Raw genomic sequence first — 14,831 nt, forward strand, 5'->3', positions numbered from 1 at the left:
CGCCAGGGCCTGAGGGAGGAGCCTGCCCTCCTTCCCTGAGGCCCTGGCGGAAGAGGGTTGCCTCGGTGGGTGTGGATGCCTCTCGGCCGGCCTTGAGTTGAAGAGGAAGGCCAAGGCAGGCCTCGAGCGCCCGGGTCCCACAAGCAGGGAAGGTGGCTTGCCGGGATTACTCTGCAGCACTTGCTGAGCATAGCTAAATGTGAGAACATCCTCAGTCTTGAACAGTAAAAGCCCACGACTCGAGGGCAGCTCGGTAGTCTTAAGCTTTTCTTTGTTTTTGAATTTTTGTGTGTGGTTGTCTGTGCGCCACACGCATTCAGTGTCCAAGGAGAGCAGAAGAGGGTCAGGGACCCCAGGGCTGGCGGTTCAGGGGACAGGGTGCGGGGGTTGAAGCCCGTCCTCCGGGAGAGCAGCCGCACTCTAAGCGCGGGCCCTCACACTCCTGCGCTGTGGTCCAGGTTCCTTTCAGCAGTAGGCCACCAGTTGGAGGCGTGGTGATGGCGCTGAAGTTAGGGCGCTCGGGAGGGGATGCGTTCCTGTCGTGACTGCTAGCCTACTTTGGAACGTTGCCTTCCTAGCCCTAGTTTTCTGATTTCTAATCTTCAACACTGCACCTTTGGGAACTTACTGACCCCAATACTTTTCCCACTTTTCCATGCTCAAAATCCCTTCCCGTATGGTTTGTTTTCAAACCTAAGTATAAACAATGTACGTTATAAGTTATGTAAGTTAAACAAATGTTATCTCTTGCTGATCCACACACACCAAGCAGCTCAGGTTCTAGCTATAAACATTGCCATGTCTGCATTGCATGGCTGTATCATCACGTAGCTGCCATTAGGGTGGGAGGTGAAGCCACTTCATTCAACACGGATCAAGTGCTGGGTTACATAACACCGCAAGCAAAATGTCGTTCCTCTCAGAGACCTATTGTCATCTCTTCATTCATGCAGTAAATGAGGAAATTAGGGAGCAGCTGGTTTCAACTCAGCAGGAAGAACTTGCTGATTATTAGAGCTGTTCAAAAGTGGAGTGAAACTGCCTTGGATACTAACTCCGGCACCCACAGTGACTCAGGTTTGCATTGGTTGGTTTCTAAATTTTGCTATGAACTACTTCTGTGTTAGGTAATATGCAGAATATAAATTTAGTTTGCATTAAAAATTTTATGCCTTAGTTGGTGAAATAAAATACATCTGTAAATCTTATGGAGAAAATATGCTAAGTGCTGTATAGAGTAAGGCAAATTCTGAATAAGTCTCATTTCGTTTGAAGGCTCAGTTTCTTGGAGTAGACAGAACTTCTAATAAGCTTTTAAGGAAAATTATTTTGTAGGTGAACTTTTATTATTTTAAAGATTTATTACTTGGGAGTTGGAGAGACAGCTCAGCAGTTAAGAGCACTGTCTGCTCTTCCAGAGGACCAGAGTTCAATTCCCAGCACCCACATGGTCCCTCACAACTGTCTGTAACTCCAGTTCTGGCCTCTGTGGCCACTAGGTACACACGTGGTGCATAAACATGCATGCAGGAAAACAATTCTCTGTTAAAGGTTTTACTATTTTCAGTTTTGCATATGGTGTGAGTCTGTGTGGGTTTGTGCATGTGAGTGCTGGTGCCCAAGGGTGCCAGAGACATCAGATCCTCTGAGTCATAAGTGGTTTCTAGCCCCTGCTGTGAATTCAGGGACTCAGACTTTGGTCCTCTACAAGACTAATACACACTTTCAACTTTGGAGGCATTTCTTCCGTCCTGAGTAAGCTATCTTTAGAACACTCCAATTTACACAAAATTGAGATAGTAATGCAGAGTATGTCCTTGTGGTTTGAATGAGAAGGGCCCTGTAGGCAGTGTGTTTGCATACTTGGTCCCCAGTTGGTGGAACTGCTTGGGAAGGATTAGGAGGTGTGGCGCTGGGAGTGGGCTTTGAGGTTTCAACAGCCCACACCACTCCCAGTTAGGCCGCCTCTGCCTCATGCTGTGGGTAAGATGTGAGCGCTCAGTTGCTTTCCACTGCCTGCTGCCGTGCTCCCCTCCATGATGGTGGAGGACTCACCCTCTGGAGCCACCGTATAGCCCGATACCCAGTTCCTGTTGTTATTAATAATAACGCATTTGCTCAGTTTTCCCATTAACATGTTAGCATGGCGGGCCTGCTGCAGTTAATGAACTGACTTTGCTACATCATTACTAACTGAAGTCTAAGTTTGTTCAAAGGTTTTTACTTTCTACCCAATGTTTTTGGGTTTTTTTTTTTTCTGTTCCAGGATCAAAATCTGGATAATACATTGAGTTTAATTGAAATACTTCCATAGGTACTTAGGCTGGAATGTTTCAGATTGACTTTAATGGCTGTGACTTCTTTATGGAGTGCTATTCAGATCATTTGTAAGATGACTTTCTGTTGAAAGGTGTTTTCCTTTGGATCAGATGGTTTACTGAAAGGAAGGCTTTATCGCGTCAAAGACAGACTCTGGCGACATGCTTCCTGGTCATCAGTGCAGACTGTAGCAGTGAATAGGTAGGATTGGCAGGGTTCCCCAGTGCGAAGCTGCTACCACCCCGTTCCATACTGCTCTCTTTGGCTGAAGGTCACCCTGGGCAGCCTCACTTAAAAGGGTTTTGTTTTTCCAGACAGGGTTTCCCTGTGTAGCCCTGGCTGTCCTGGACTCCCTTTTTAGACCAGGCTGGCCTCGAACTCACAGAAATGGGACTTCCTCTACCTCCCTGAGTGCTGGATGCGTCACACCTGGCTACCTAAAGGTTCCTAAAGTTGGGTCTGTGTCCGTTGTACAGAATCCCTGTCTGCTGGGGGTGGGGTGGCACACAGAGACCAGAGCGAGCCACTGGGTGTCTTCCTCGTTGCTCTGTTCTCCATTTCTTGGCCTGAGATAAGAGTTAGTGACCCGGAAACTCAGCTAGGATAATTGGCCAGTGAGTTCTCAGGATCTGTCCGTCTCTGCCGTTGAGTGCTAGAGTCACACGCATTGCCGTACCTGGCTTTGTCCACGGGTGCTGGGGGTCCAGACTCAGCGCGGCCTTCATGTTGCAGAGCCAAGAGCTCTTGTACAGGAAGCCCAGCACAGTCCCCACCCAGGAGTTAGTTTAAAATGGTATAATGTGGACTCCTAAAGAGTTGTTTTGTGCGTTAGACTGTAACACAGTACTGTTTTCTGTTTGTTTTTTCCATTCAAACTGTTGCACTCACCTTTGGCCATTTCTTTAGCCTCCCCTGCCCTTATTTCCCTGTCAGTGTGGTTTGTTTTTTGTGTTTGTTTTTGAGTATGCCCTTACTTCTGGGCAGCACAGTCTCCTGGCTTCTCTTACATATTTCTCACTTGTGACCTACAGTCAGCTTTTTCTCCAAGCACCCTCTATTCTTTATTGGAGAAGTCTACAAAACCCAGTTTGGTTGCTAGAGTACATGTCTCCTAGCGGGTGGGATCTGCCTGCAGAATAGAATTCAAAATTGCCTGTAAAAGGTTAATGGTTCTCTTCCTGCATTACAACCTACTCTATGCTCGTATGTCACTTGGCCTTTGTCCCATGGGCCCATGGGGATGGGTATAAGAACTTCCAGAAATGCTAATATTGAGCTGTTCTGTGTTCCTACTGTGGGTAATAACTGTGGGTAAGAACTGAGTTTTCATCTTCTATTTGTATCCTGATATTGGTAGGGTAACTTTGGCTTACAAATGATAACCACTTTCTCGGTGGTTCACACTAAGCACTTGGGAGGAAGACAGACAGGTGAGTTTGAGGCAACACAGGCTGCATGAGACACTGTCTTAACACCAACCATAGGATCAGAGTAGCCAGATGTGCACAGGACATTTTTCCATTGCCCGACTTTGCTGTCTTATATTTATTTACTGTGTTTTCTTTCTTCTTCTTCTCTGATTGTGATTAGAAGCTGGGCTTATTGGACGGCTCCCAATGGATGAGAGCGATGGGAAAGAAGGAAGAAGGTGGACAACCACCGTCATCATCAGCTCATCGCTTAAGGTAAGCAGTCTTCACTTACAAAACCTGAACTCCAGATCAGAGTGTTTGAAACATCCTTGGCTCCAAGTACCCCCAGTTATAGGAACAGGAAGTAAATGTGCTAAATAGATTTCCCAATTAGTTATAAATGTTCTGCATTCACACTCAAAGCCTGATTCACTAAGTCTTTGCAAGCTGTAGCTGGCCAGTGTTGTCCTTGGTCTTACTGGCTCAGGCTTCACAGTTGCTGTGATGCTGAAGGCCCAGGCCTGCACCCCAGGTAAGGTGCTTGCCGGCACTTGCTGCTGCTCCTGCCCCTGTGCTCTGTATTTTCTGTACTGCCTCTTCTGAAAACAACTGGGTTTTTGTTATTGGTGCTTATCTTATTTACTTTTCTGAGACAGGGTCTCATGTAGCCAAGGCTAGCCTCAAACTTGCTATAGCTGCGGGTGACCTTCTCTCTTGATCTTCCAGTCCTCCTGTCCCTATGTCCCAAGTGCTGGGGACACAGGCATGTGCTGCCCTGTCTTGCTAGTGTGTTCTGATGTCTAATCCATCAGTGCACTAAATATTCACTGGGTCAGAACCTGCATGGTCTGAGCATTCAGCACATTCAGAGGTGCTCAGTGTTTTTGTTATTTTTGTGTTATTTGCCAAAAAGTTCCTAAGTAACAAATCTTTGTGATTCTTTGTTGAATGAGTTGGTTACTGTAGATTTTTCTTGTTGTTCTCTTACAGTGTCACTTGCTGACATTTTTGAATCATTATTAAAGACTGGACTGTGGCTTTCTCTTCTATACCTTTGCACAGAGGTGACGCCTTCCCTGCGTAGCCTCCCTCCATCCTGTAGCCATGTGCATAGGTAGCTTGGAGACAGAGTTTAAAGATACTTTCCTGGACTGGGAAAGTCTCTTAGTTGTAGAGCACTTGGCTAGGTTTGTGAAGCCCTGGGTCCAAGCCCCAAACCAGGAGGTTGGGGCGGGAGTGTGTACAAAATAAAGTTGTTTGTGTTCCTTTTCTCTTAAGAAATGTAGAAAAGAATGGTTTGTTAAGTTTTATACTTTTATAAGTTATACATTTGCAAATACTCATCCATATTATAGAGGTTAAATGTGTTAAGGTGAACTCGGAAATTTGCCGTTTCCAAGGGGAAGATTTTCTTATTGGAATTTTTTTATTTTCTAGTGAACTTTTGCTCAGTTAAGTGCTGTTTTCTATTTCTGTTTAAATCTATTTCCTTTCATGTGAGATTTTCTAGATACTAGTTTTGAAGAATATTACTAGGTGCTGTATATTCAGCAAGGTTGCAGGTTTTTTTACTTGTGGTGTATAAACAAATGAAGCAGGTTTTTAGTAAGCAGCAAGCACTGCTCTTCAGAACCTTTGATGGGCTCCAGAGCACTGGAAAACCACAAAGGCCGCAAACAAGTGCCCAGTGTTTTCTAGCCCTCACTGCAGTTTTGCTGGTGCTGAGGGTTGAGCCAGGCTCTGCTGGTAAGTGCCCCCGCTGGTGTGCTTGCTCGGCCTCTGGTCTAAACCGAACAAGTGGCATGTTTTCATGTCTCATGGATATGAAACAGAGTTTGGAAAACCAAGTCTTAAATTCTGGATTATTTCTAGAAAACTTTCAAGCTTCCTATTTTCCTCAATCCAGCACTTTCTCATTGTTGCTTTATTATTTTAGGGTTATACGTCATTAGCATAAGATATATGAATCCTCATGATTTGCAGCTAGTTTTTCCCAGCCTTGCTCTGAAGTTGCTACCATGTGTACCTGCCACTCACCAAGCCAGAGCATACATCTGAGTGCCTCTCTGCTCTTCTGCCTTGTCCCTCTCCCATTCGTCTTCTCTGTTGGTTTCATTTCTTTTTCTGCTTGATATACTCCTTTTTAATTTTAAAGATCTGATAAACATTTTGGCCAGCTTTGCTGGCTCTTGTGAATCTGTCGTATCCTTCCTATATTTTAGTTCTTTGCTAACATTTTCAACATCTTTCATGTCCTATTTTAGGGTATATATCTGTCAGCCCAATTAAATGGATCCCCTGTAGACCATTTTTCCTAGTGACTGTGGTGGTTCTCTTTCATGTCTTGGTGTGTGTGTGTGCATATGTTGTAATTTATATTTTTAAATTGTATAAGTAATTTGAGATCTATACTATATTTAGAATATGCTCTTCTTCCATAAAGGCCCTAATTCTGTAACATAATTAAATCGATACTCTGTTTGCCAGGCAAAACTGAAACTTTAATTTCAGGTGAATAATGCATATAATTCCTCAATATTACTTAAGATATATTTTAAATAATATAACAAAGCTGGCCAATGGTAGAGCATATGTGCAAAGCTCCTGATTTGATTCCAAGCACTATAAACAAATTTTACATTTGTAATTTAACTGAGTGTTGTTTCTTTTTATTTGCTAAATTTGACCAGCCAGGCTGTGTATTAGTTAACTAACCTTCTGAGCATCTAGAATGGTCCTAATTATGGAGAACAGGGAAAGCAGGCTGTTTTCTCCTGTGACCAGCAGACCTGCTTTGAGAGGCCCTGATTGAGAAATGCTTCTCCAGGGTGCTGGAAGTACTAGCAATTGGGTATCACTTTAATCCACTTCCCGGGATTGAAGTGGTTTGAGGCAGACAGTGCTCCTGTGAGAGCTGCTCTCCTTTTGTCAGAAGCTCTGCTCGGCTTTCCCTCTGTTCCTCTTGAGTTGGCAGGTACCCTGGGGGCAGAAATGGCCTAAATGTTGGGGTCATATCTTTGAATTTCTGTGTAGATCTTGCCCTTATGATTTCTCTCTATCCTACTAGCTTTTTGATGCATTGATACAGAGTTCCTTTTTGTTTTTTTTCAAACTGTCATTTTTCAGGTTCTTTCAGCAGGAGAGTTGGCCTAAATTATTGAATTTGCCATTGCTGGAAGCAGTATACAATTTAAAAACCACACAGAAAGGGCCATGGTTGAGCTCCAGGAGAAGGGCTCGGTAACATAAAATACTCTCTTTAGGAAGGAAAGGAAGCATGTATTTTAGACTAGTGCTTAAATTACATTGTTCTGAAGGAAGAATATAAGGTCAACTTAGGTATGGAGTTTGTGTGTGTGTGTCCGTGTGTGTAGTGTATTTGTGCGTGTGCGGGTGCAGATGCCTGCCCACACACTGGCGTAGGCCAGCAGAGGCTGCTGTGCTCGGCTTGCCTCCTGCTTCCTGGTGTTCTTGAGTCGGTCGCTGCATCTGGAGCTGGGTGGTGGCAGCAAGCCCAGTCCTGGTGTTTGGACACGTGTGGCCGTGCCTGGCTTTTCACATGCCGTCTGGGGGTTTGAACTCAGTCCCTAGTGCTTGCCCAGGAAGCGTTTCTCCCACTGAGCTGTCTCCCCAAGACCTCGGTGAACAAGCTGGAGTTCCAACCAGCTAGGAAATCTATCAACCACTTAGGTTTCCACCTTTTGACTGATACCATCCAGTTGTTTGGGTGGAATAGAAGTAAGGTAATTATTTTTAATGGTAACATTTAAATCAGAACACAGGTATGTCACCTTTGTTTTCTGGCCCACCCAGCAAGTGTAAGCACATGGATTAGGAAATTGGTTGTCGCCTGCATGGTGTTCTGCATTTCTGTAGGAGCTCCCAACGACCTCAGAAACAACCCCCGGCTTCTGCATTTGTCCACTCATGATGGAAGAAGCTTGCCAGCTCATTCCTTGGAAAGAATTGTCTCTCGTTCTCATAATTCTTAGCTCTTTAACAGTGCCCGTAGTTTTTGTCCCTAAATAACATTAACTCTTTCCAGATACATAACCAAAATTTCAATAGAAATAGTTTCACTCCTTTTTTTTTTTTTTTTTCGTTTATTTTGCCTCAGAGAGTAGATTCGTTTCTTTGGTGACCAGTCTTTAAGTGAAACTGTGATAAAACAAGCCATTAAATACTTTTAATTTTTTGCTAGCTGTAATAAAAATTATTTCAAGCATGTCTTACATTTGTGTTTCTGAAAATTCTTTTAAGAATTATGAGATTGCAACTGCCCTAGAAAATCGAAGCCACAAGGTTCGCTATTCAGATACATTGGAAAGTGGATCCATTGTATTTTCTCTTTCTGGTACAGTATATTTGTTAATTGCCTTTTTTTTTTTTTTTTTTTTTTTACTATTTTATATTTGCCAACTTAAGATTTTTGTAAAATATGTGGACGTTCATGCTGATTTGTGCAGTCTGGTAGCAGTATGAGTGCTAGGTATGTTATCTTCTGGAGGAGCACAGGGCTGTGCTTTGCTCTGGCCGCAGAAGCCGTTCGCATGGGCCTCGGTGGGACATGCCTCTTTAGTTAAGTGCAGTCTGGTAGAGGGTGGGAAAGGACTTGCTTTGGAACTGAGGTAAAAATAGAAAAGTGCACTTGCCCAACAGTAAATACAAATTGTTAGTAGAGGCAGCATATATCCCTGGACAGAATTTACAGGCCCAAGCAAATATGTGCTCTTTTCTCATTGTTTTGACTTTCTAAAAAAGTAAACATTGAAGAACTTTATGCGGACACAAATGCTCCTGAAATTATAAAATTGTGTGTGAGTCATGGCAGAGCACAGGAGTTAAATTAAGCTAAGATGGTTTGGGGGTGTGGAGGGACAGCTATGTCTGCGTGGGAGGGGACAGAGGGACGGAGGAGGGAAGCTCATCAGTGCACCATCACACCCAGCCAGCGTCCCAGGGCAGGGTGTCCCAGGGCAGGGTGTCCCAGGCCAGCCTGGCCACACAGCGAAACCATCACAAAATCAGAAAGAGAAATTCTTCTGTTAGGAGATCTGCCACTCCAGCAGAGATTGTGGAATTTCCAAATCTCCTAGAAAGACATTCATGCTGAAATTATCCAGATCCAAAATCAGTCCTCCTGGTTGACTAGAAAACTCTCTGGAGAGAAAAAAGTAAAGTATTTTTGGCGGCTTGTATGTGTTGGTTGTCATCGGTATGTTTATAACAGTACTCTGTCCGTGTTCTAGAGGACAGTGACATTCTGAGGTTACATAAGTGTGCACGTGCATTTAGTCAGAATGGACTCTCACGCTGCTTTCTAAGGATTTATCTTACCTACAACTCCTGAACAGCTATAACTAACCCCAGTTCCCTCAACACCATCTGACAAGCTGGGCCCGTCTCGGGCTCCAGGTATCTGCTCATTTGATTGTATTAATTTACATGGTTCCCGAGCTTCTGGGAGGAAGGTTTCTTCAACAAGCTATAATTGGAGATTTACTGTGAACTTCTTTTTTCTCACTGACTCTAGCCTCTGACAGTCACTACAGGGTCTTCCGAGTCACTGAGTGTGTGCCCTGCTTGTCAGGTAGTGGCTGTGGGCGGACACTCAGCTCCTACACACTGCCCCGGTGTGTCCTCCTTTGACTGTTTGCTTGTATCCTTTGGGACAGCCTTTCTGACAAGCCAGTCAATGTTTTCAAAAAAGTTAACTATGAAAGATTTTTTTTTTTCGAGGCAAGTTCTCATTACATAGTTCTGGATGGCTGGTTTGATAGCTCAGGATGGTGTTGGACCGCAATTCTCCTGTCTCAGTCTTCCATATGCTAAGATTCTAGGCGTGCACGGCCACACCTGGCTTGAAGGGTGAACTTTTAAAATAGACTTAATCTTTTAATTAAAACTAGGCATCACCTTTATGTGCCCAGTGTTTTTCCTTTAAATATTTAGAACAAGTAATTCTGCTATAGAGAGCATGTCAAAGAATTATTCAAACCATTTTGCTGTATAAGAATTGTAATAACAGGTTCTGTTCCTTGTGAGTTTGAGGTCCTGATCTCTTTGAGCTTATGAAATTTGTTCTATGTAATGTCATTATATTCACTTTTTCTAGGAGTTGCATTTTTATTGATGGATGCTAAAGAATGTATGATATCAGCTGAGGAAATATTTCTAACCAAAATTGAGAAGTTTATTAACATTCACCAAAACAGTTTTTTGGTTCTGTTTGCCCCACTCCATGGGCCTGAGGAATGGAATCTCATGTTCAGGATTCAGCAGAGGTAGGAAGCACGGCACAGCCACTTCTTCTTATGCTGTTTTGTTTGCTTCAGTTCCTAATGTTTTTAGCCACTTGAGTTTTCTTTTGCTCAAAGAAAACTATGTTTGAGTCCTATGTACTCAAACAGGGCAGGCAGCTATTCCTTATGTCAGGGTGACTGGAGTGGACATTGAGCACTGAATTCTGGTTATACAGAATTCTACTTCAGTCTTCTGAGACACAGTGCAGGGTGTGACTGAACACGTGACGAAAACAGAGCTCTGTCCCCTCCTTGTCCTGCCTGTGACAGTAAGTGTCAAGTCAGTTACTTAACCACTCTCTTTTCAGATTCTTGGGCAGTAACTTACGAGTACTTCCCGTGCATAACACAGTAAATGCCATTGACCTTATGTGCACTATAGCCAAGGTAAGCCACCTGGGGAAAAAATACTCACCCACAAATACATGTCTTAGCCAGAGATTTTAAGGTTTTGTTTTTAAATACATTTTTTGAGATTTCATTTTTTTCCTCCATTTGCTCCTGTAACGGCCCCATACACTCCACTCTTTCAAATTTATGGCCTCTTGTTCTTTGTTGCATGCATATGTGTTCCTAAAACCATCCACATAACCTGTTCAGCCCTGTGATGTTACTTGTACCTGATTTCCAGGCTGGCAGCTTACTATTACAGAACCAATTTGGGGTTTCCCCCCGGAAAGACTTTTTCTTGATCTCGGCATCTTTGAGTTGCCTGCAGTTCTTTGTCTGGGCTTGGGGCCTCCTGAGCTTTCCCCATCATGTCATCATTTCTGATGGTGTCACCCTTTCTAGGTCGTTAACCATCATGTTGATGGGACTTCATGGCTGCAGCTTCTGATATTCCTAGGAGACACAATCTTGCAGCAAACACCCTGTTCTTCTGGCTCTTAAAATCTTTCTGACTCCTTTTGCAATGATCCCCGAGCCTTGGGTGCAGTTGTGTGGTAATTGTATCCGTTGAAACTGGGAATTTTAATCTTTACTATTCTGGCAGGTCAGGTACTTCTCCATCACTCCAATTCACACAAAAATTTTTAGCGTAGATATCAGGAGACATTTACTGAATTATTATCATTTGAGGCAGGATTTCACTCTACCTCTAGGTAGCCTGAAACTCCCCATGTAGACAAGGCTGGCTTCAAACTTACAGATATCGACCTGCCTCTACCTCCCAAGCATGTGCCACCACTCCAACAGAATGAATTTTGTAATATATAATCCTACAAAAATACTGTTTCTGTAAATAATGCTATATGTTAACATCTTCTTTCAGACTTCCTCCAAACCAAACATAGACAGCATCTGCTACAGAATGATAACAACTAAAGCTTACATCATAGAGCAAAGCCCTGTGTGGAGAACACTCCAAAAGATAAAGCTGAGCACTGATGCAATCAGTCCAGAGTCAGAATACTAGCATAAGTGTTCTGTTGGAAGAATATCAAAATAATTTAACTCATTAAATTATAATGTTCAAATATATACTTAAGGGCATTTATGTGTACACAATTAAACGTGATTTTACTTTGGGAGTTTGGTATTTAGGAGTTTAATATTTAGGAGTGTAGCTGTGTGGCACAGTGCTACCCTAGCCCTTATTTAGTCAACCCTACAGGAAGAAAAAGAGAAAGTAACTGATACATACATAGCTTCTTAATGGTACCAAGTGATGTACAAATCTAGTAGGAAATGAAAGCATGGAATTTATTGGCTGGATTAAAGGAAAAGCCATGTCCATTTTTGGGGTTTTCTAAAATTAATCTCTGCAGGCATTTTCACACATAACTGCTAAAGACACTTTCTAAGCTCCAGGTTCATGTGCTGGAGGGTAGTCTTTAACTAGTACTCCCACCAGCCACAGCACTGGTGACCGCAAGAGCGCTTCCAGACATGAAGAGGGAGGAGGTTAGGAACCCAATCAGCTGTTCTGAAGCACATGGCTGCATCTCCACAGTGGTGTGGAATCCAGCTAGACAGTAGGTGCTCTAGAGTGCTAAAAGCATCCAACAAGTAGAAAGGGTACCTGGCTTTTTCTAAACTCAAGCATGTGGATGAATAAAGCAGTTGACTACATTTTTGAAGTTATAAAACAAATTAGTCTGTGTTGTAGCTTCTAAAGTAGTACTTCAGCTCTTTAAAGAATTATTTTATGTGTACAAAGGTTTTGCCTGAATATATGTGTTCCACTCGGGTGCCTGGTGCTCACAGAGGCCAGAAGAGGGTGCACGGCCTCTGCATCTGGAGCTGTAGACGATTTAACCTCCCCATGGGTGCTGAGACCTGGATCCAGGTCCTCTGGAGAGCAGGGTGTGCCCCTAACCACGGAGTGGTCTAACACCGTGTACCACTGGGGGGCACTAGATGCTGACAAGCCAAGAAAAATAAAGAGTTGCATTTCCTAGCAGTAAGTTTCTGCAGATACGGCAGTAGAAAGTGTACTGGAAAACAGCATTTTATTGACTTTTATTTATGAAACAGAACTGAGCTGTCCAGCACCTTCTTCAGAGGGAGACTTGGTTTTGATTTCAATGAGTTCTTCCACTCGAGCCAGGACACTTTCCATCAAATCAAATGTGAAAAGAGCTGAATGTAAGACCTGAAAAGCCAAGGAAAGAGCATCACGGTTCCCGTAGTATCTTTCCAGGGACAGATCTCCCACCCGCAGCCCTGTTTCAGCGCCCCACACCTGCAGAAATCTGGGTTATTAACGCTGCTTCTAAAAGCTACCGCAGACCCAGAGGTGCGGCTTCAGATGCCGGGGTTACCTTAAGCTGCATTTCAGGAGGCATGGTAGGGATTTCTTCTCCACCTACAGTCACAGAACAAACCCCTTTACACGTGGAGGCTACTGCAGGGAAGAGAAAGACGGTTCACATTTAGCTAGTAACAGTCTGTAGTTTCCGCACTGCGCGTTTGTAGTGTTGGGAGTCGACTGCTGCGCCACTCCCAGCCCCAACTCTCAGACTTACTACATGCGCCTCTTTAGTGTGTGTGTGTGTGTTGGGGGAGGGGTGGCCGAGGACAATTTGGAGGAGTTGGCGCTGCTCTTCTACCCCTTGGCTCCACCCAGGCCTGAAGTCAGGTTGGGAATGTCAGATGGCAGCGCCTTCTCTCGCTGAAGCACCCTGTTATCGCTCAGATCCCAACAATACATTTCCGAGCTGTTTGAATCATGACTAGTTTGAGATGTGCCGAGAGGTGACGCTGTAGGGAATATGTGTTAGAAACAAGGTTGAACACTAGAATTCAGCAACATGTGAACTGATTCTGTAGAGAAACGGTTCGACTCGACAGCGCAGGCCACGTGCAGCTTTCTTCGGTACGCTGGTTTTTGCCCGTACCTACAGGACGGTTTCTGCCGAAGCCTGCACAGGGACTGTAACAGACTGCAGCAGAACTGCACCTGTGCAGAGGGCACACCGAATCCAGTCTTTTATACAGTGTGTACAGGTTTACTTCGGGGCCGTGAGGGCTGGGCCACTGGATGCGGGTGGAATGCCGGAGGGGCTTGCAGTGCACCCAGCTCACACTCAGAGCTCAGGCCCCACATCAGGTGTTTCAGCCTGGTGTAAGTCTCCACTGACCCAGTTTCGGGACTGGCTAAGAATCATTTTAACCACAAATACAGCTTTCACGGCCCCCACGTCTGCATAAGCAAACATGCACTAAAGCGTGACCGTGGGGCTGGAGAGCCCGCCCAGTGGCTATGAGCACTTAACTGCTCCAACAGAGAACCTGGGTGTCCCCAGCACCCAATGGGGGCCCAAAGCACCAGTAGCTGCAGTTCCGGTGACTCAGCAACCTGACTGCCATGGTTCACGCACACACATAATACACTCAGGCACACACAGCAAGTGAACACTTGAACAGAAAATAAAAGTGCATAGTCCCAACCTTGGCTGTTTTGTTGGTTGTTCTTAATCTCTGCTTCGTAATGTGCTTTTGACATATTAAGTCCTAGATGAAGCGGCTTCAGGAAGTTGTTTTCAATCTTCCCGAGCTCTGTCCATAGTCCAGTCTGTTCAGAAGACGTAATGAGCAAGTCAGTCACGGGGGTCAGCACACACAGGCACACACAGGATCCCTGTTAGCAGACTCCCACGGGGAGGAGCCACAATTACACCGTGTGTCACCTAGGGTGTGTCAGCCGGAAGTGCACACTAGGACAGGGTGTGCAGCACACTGCTCCTCAGTGTCCACCTGAGTGACACTGATACTGAAATCTGTGCTCAACTGGGATCTCCTACAGCTTTCTATAGTACGGACCATCTCCTCAGCAAACCACCATTCACAGGCCCAGCCAAGGGCCACAGATAGGTGACAGGAAAACACGGACTGTGAAACTAACAGCGGAGTACTCGGCACTTCAGAAAGACAGGTGACACGGGAGTTAATCTGAGGTAAAGTACGGGACTCAGGCCGCACGTCATCACCTCTCACAAGCAGGACACAAAGACATGAAATACAAGAGGGTCTGAGAGGAGCAAAGAGCTAGTGGGAGGGAGGAGGCAACAGCAGAGGATCACCGCGATGGAGGTGTCTATGAGGAAGGGGTTCACCATGATGGAAGTGTCTATGAGGAAGGGGTTCACCATGATGAAAGTGTATATATGAGGAAGGGGGTTCACCACGATGGAAGTGTCTATGAGGAAGGAGGCTCACTATGATGGAAGTGTGTCTATGAGGAAGGGGGTTCACTGCGATGGAAGTGTATATATGAGGAAGGGGTTCACTATGATAGAAGTGTGTCTATGAGGAAGGGGTTCACCACGATGGAAGTGTATATATGAGGAAGGGG

General features: G+C 44.6%; 2 protein-coding genes across 5 annotated transcripts in view; one reads left to right on the plus strand and one right to left on the minus strand.

Annotated features, from left to right (window-relative positions):
* The first annotated feature begins 3,935 nt into the window (after window positions 1-3,935).
* On the plus strand, window positions 3,936-11,450 carry CUNH1orf146 (chromosome unknown C1orf146 homolog). The gene is made up of 5 exons (XM_055611607.1): window positions 3,936-4,004; window positions 7,992-8,085; window positions 9,847-10,015; window positions 10,342-10,420; window positions 11,307-11,450. The coding sequence occupies exons 1-5, from the start codon at window positions 3,936-3,938 to the stop codon at window positions 11,448-11,450; spliced, it is 555 nt and encodes a 184-aa protein (XP_055467582.1).
* Window positions 11,451-12,469: 1,019 nt separating this feature from the next.
* Glmn (glomulin, FKBP associated protein) overlaps window positions 12,470-14,831 on the minus strand; it is a 28,776-nt gene continuing 26,414 nt past the window's right edge. For 3 of the 4 annotated variants that reach the window (XM_055611579.1, XM_055611580.1, XM_055611582.1), the window contains 3 exons: window positions 13,928-14,051; window positions 12,799-12,881; window positions 12,470-12,629 (listed from right to left, as the gene is read on the minus strand). In XM_055611579.1, the coding sequence (XP_055467554.1) occupies window positions 12,501-12,629; window positions 12,799-12,881; window positions 13,928-14,051 (336 nt within the window). In that variant the 3' untranslated portion in view covers window positions 12,470-12,500. The remainder of the gene's footprint in view (window positions 12,630-12,798; window positions 12,882-13,927; window positions 14,052-14,831) is intronic. The other variant, XM_055611581.1, reaches the window with a different exon arrangement.

This window comes from Psammomys obesus, unplaced genomic scaffold, assembly GCF_907164565.1.
Source record: "Psammomys obesus unplaced genomic scaffold, mPsaObe1.curated_primary_1811, whole genome shotgun sequence".
NCBI lineage: Eukaryota > Metazoa > Chordata > Mammalia > Rodentia > Muridae > Psammomys > Psammomys obesus.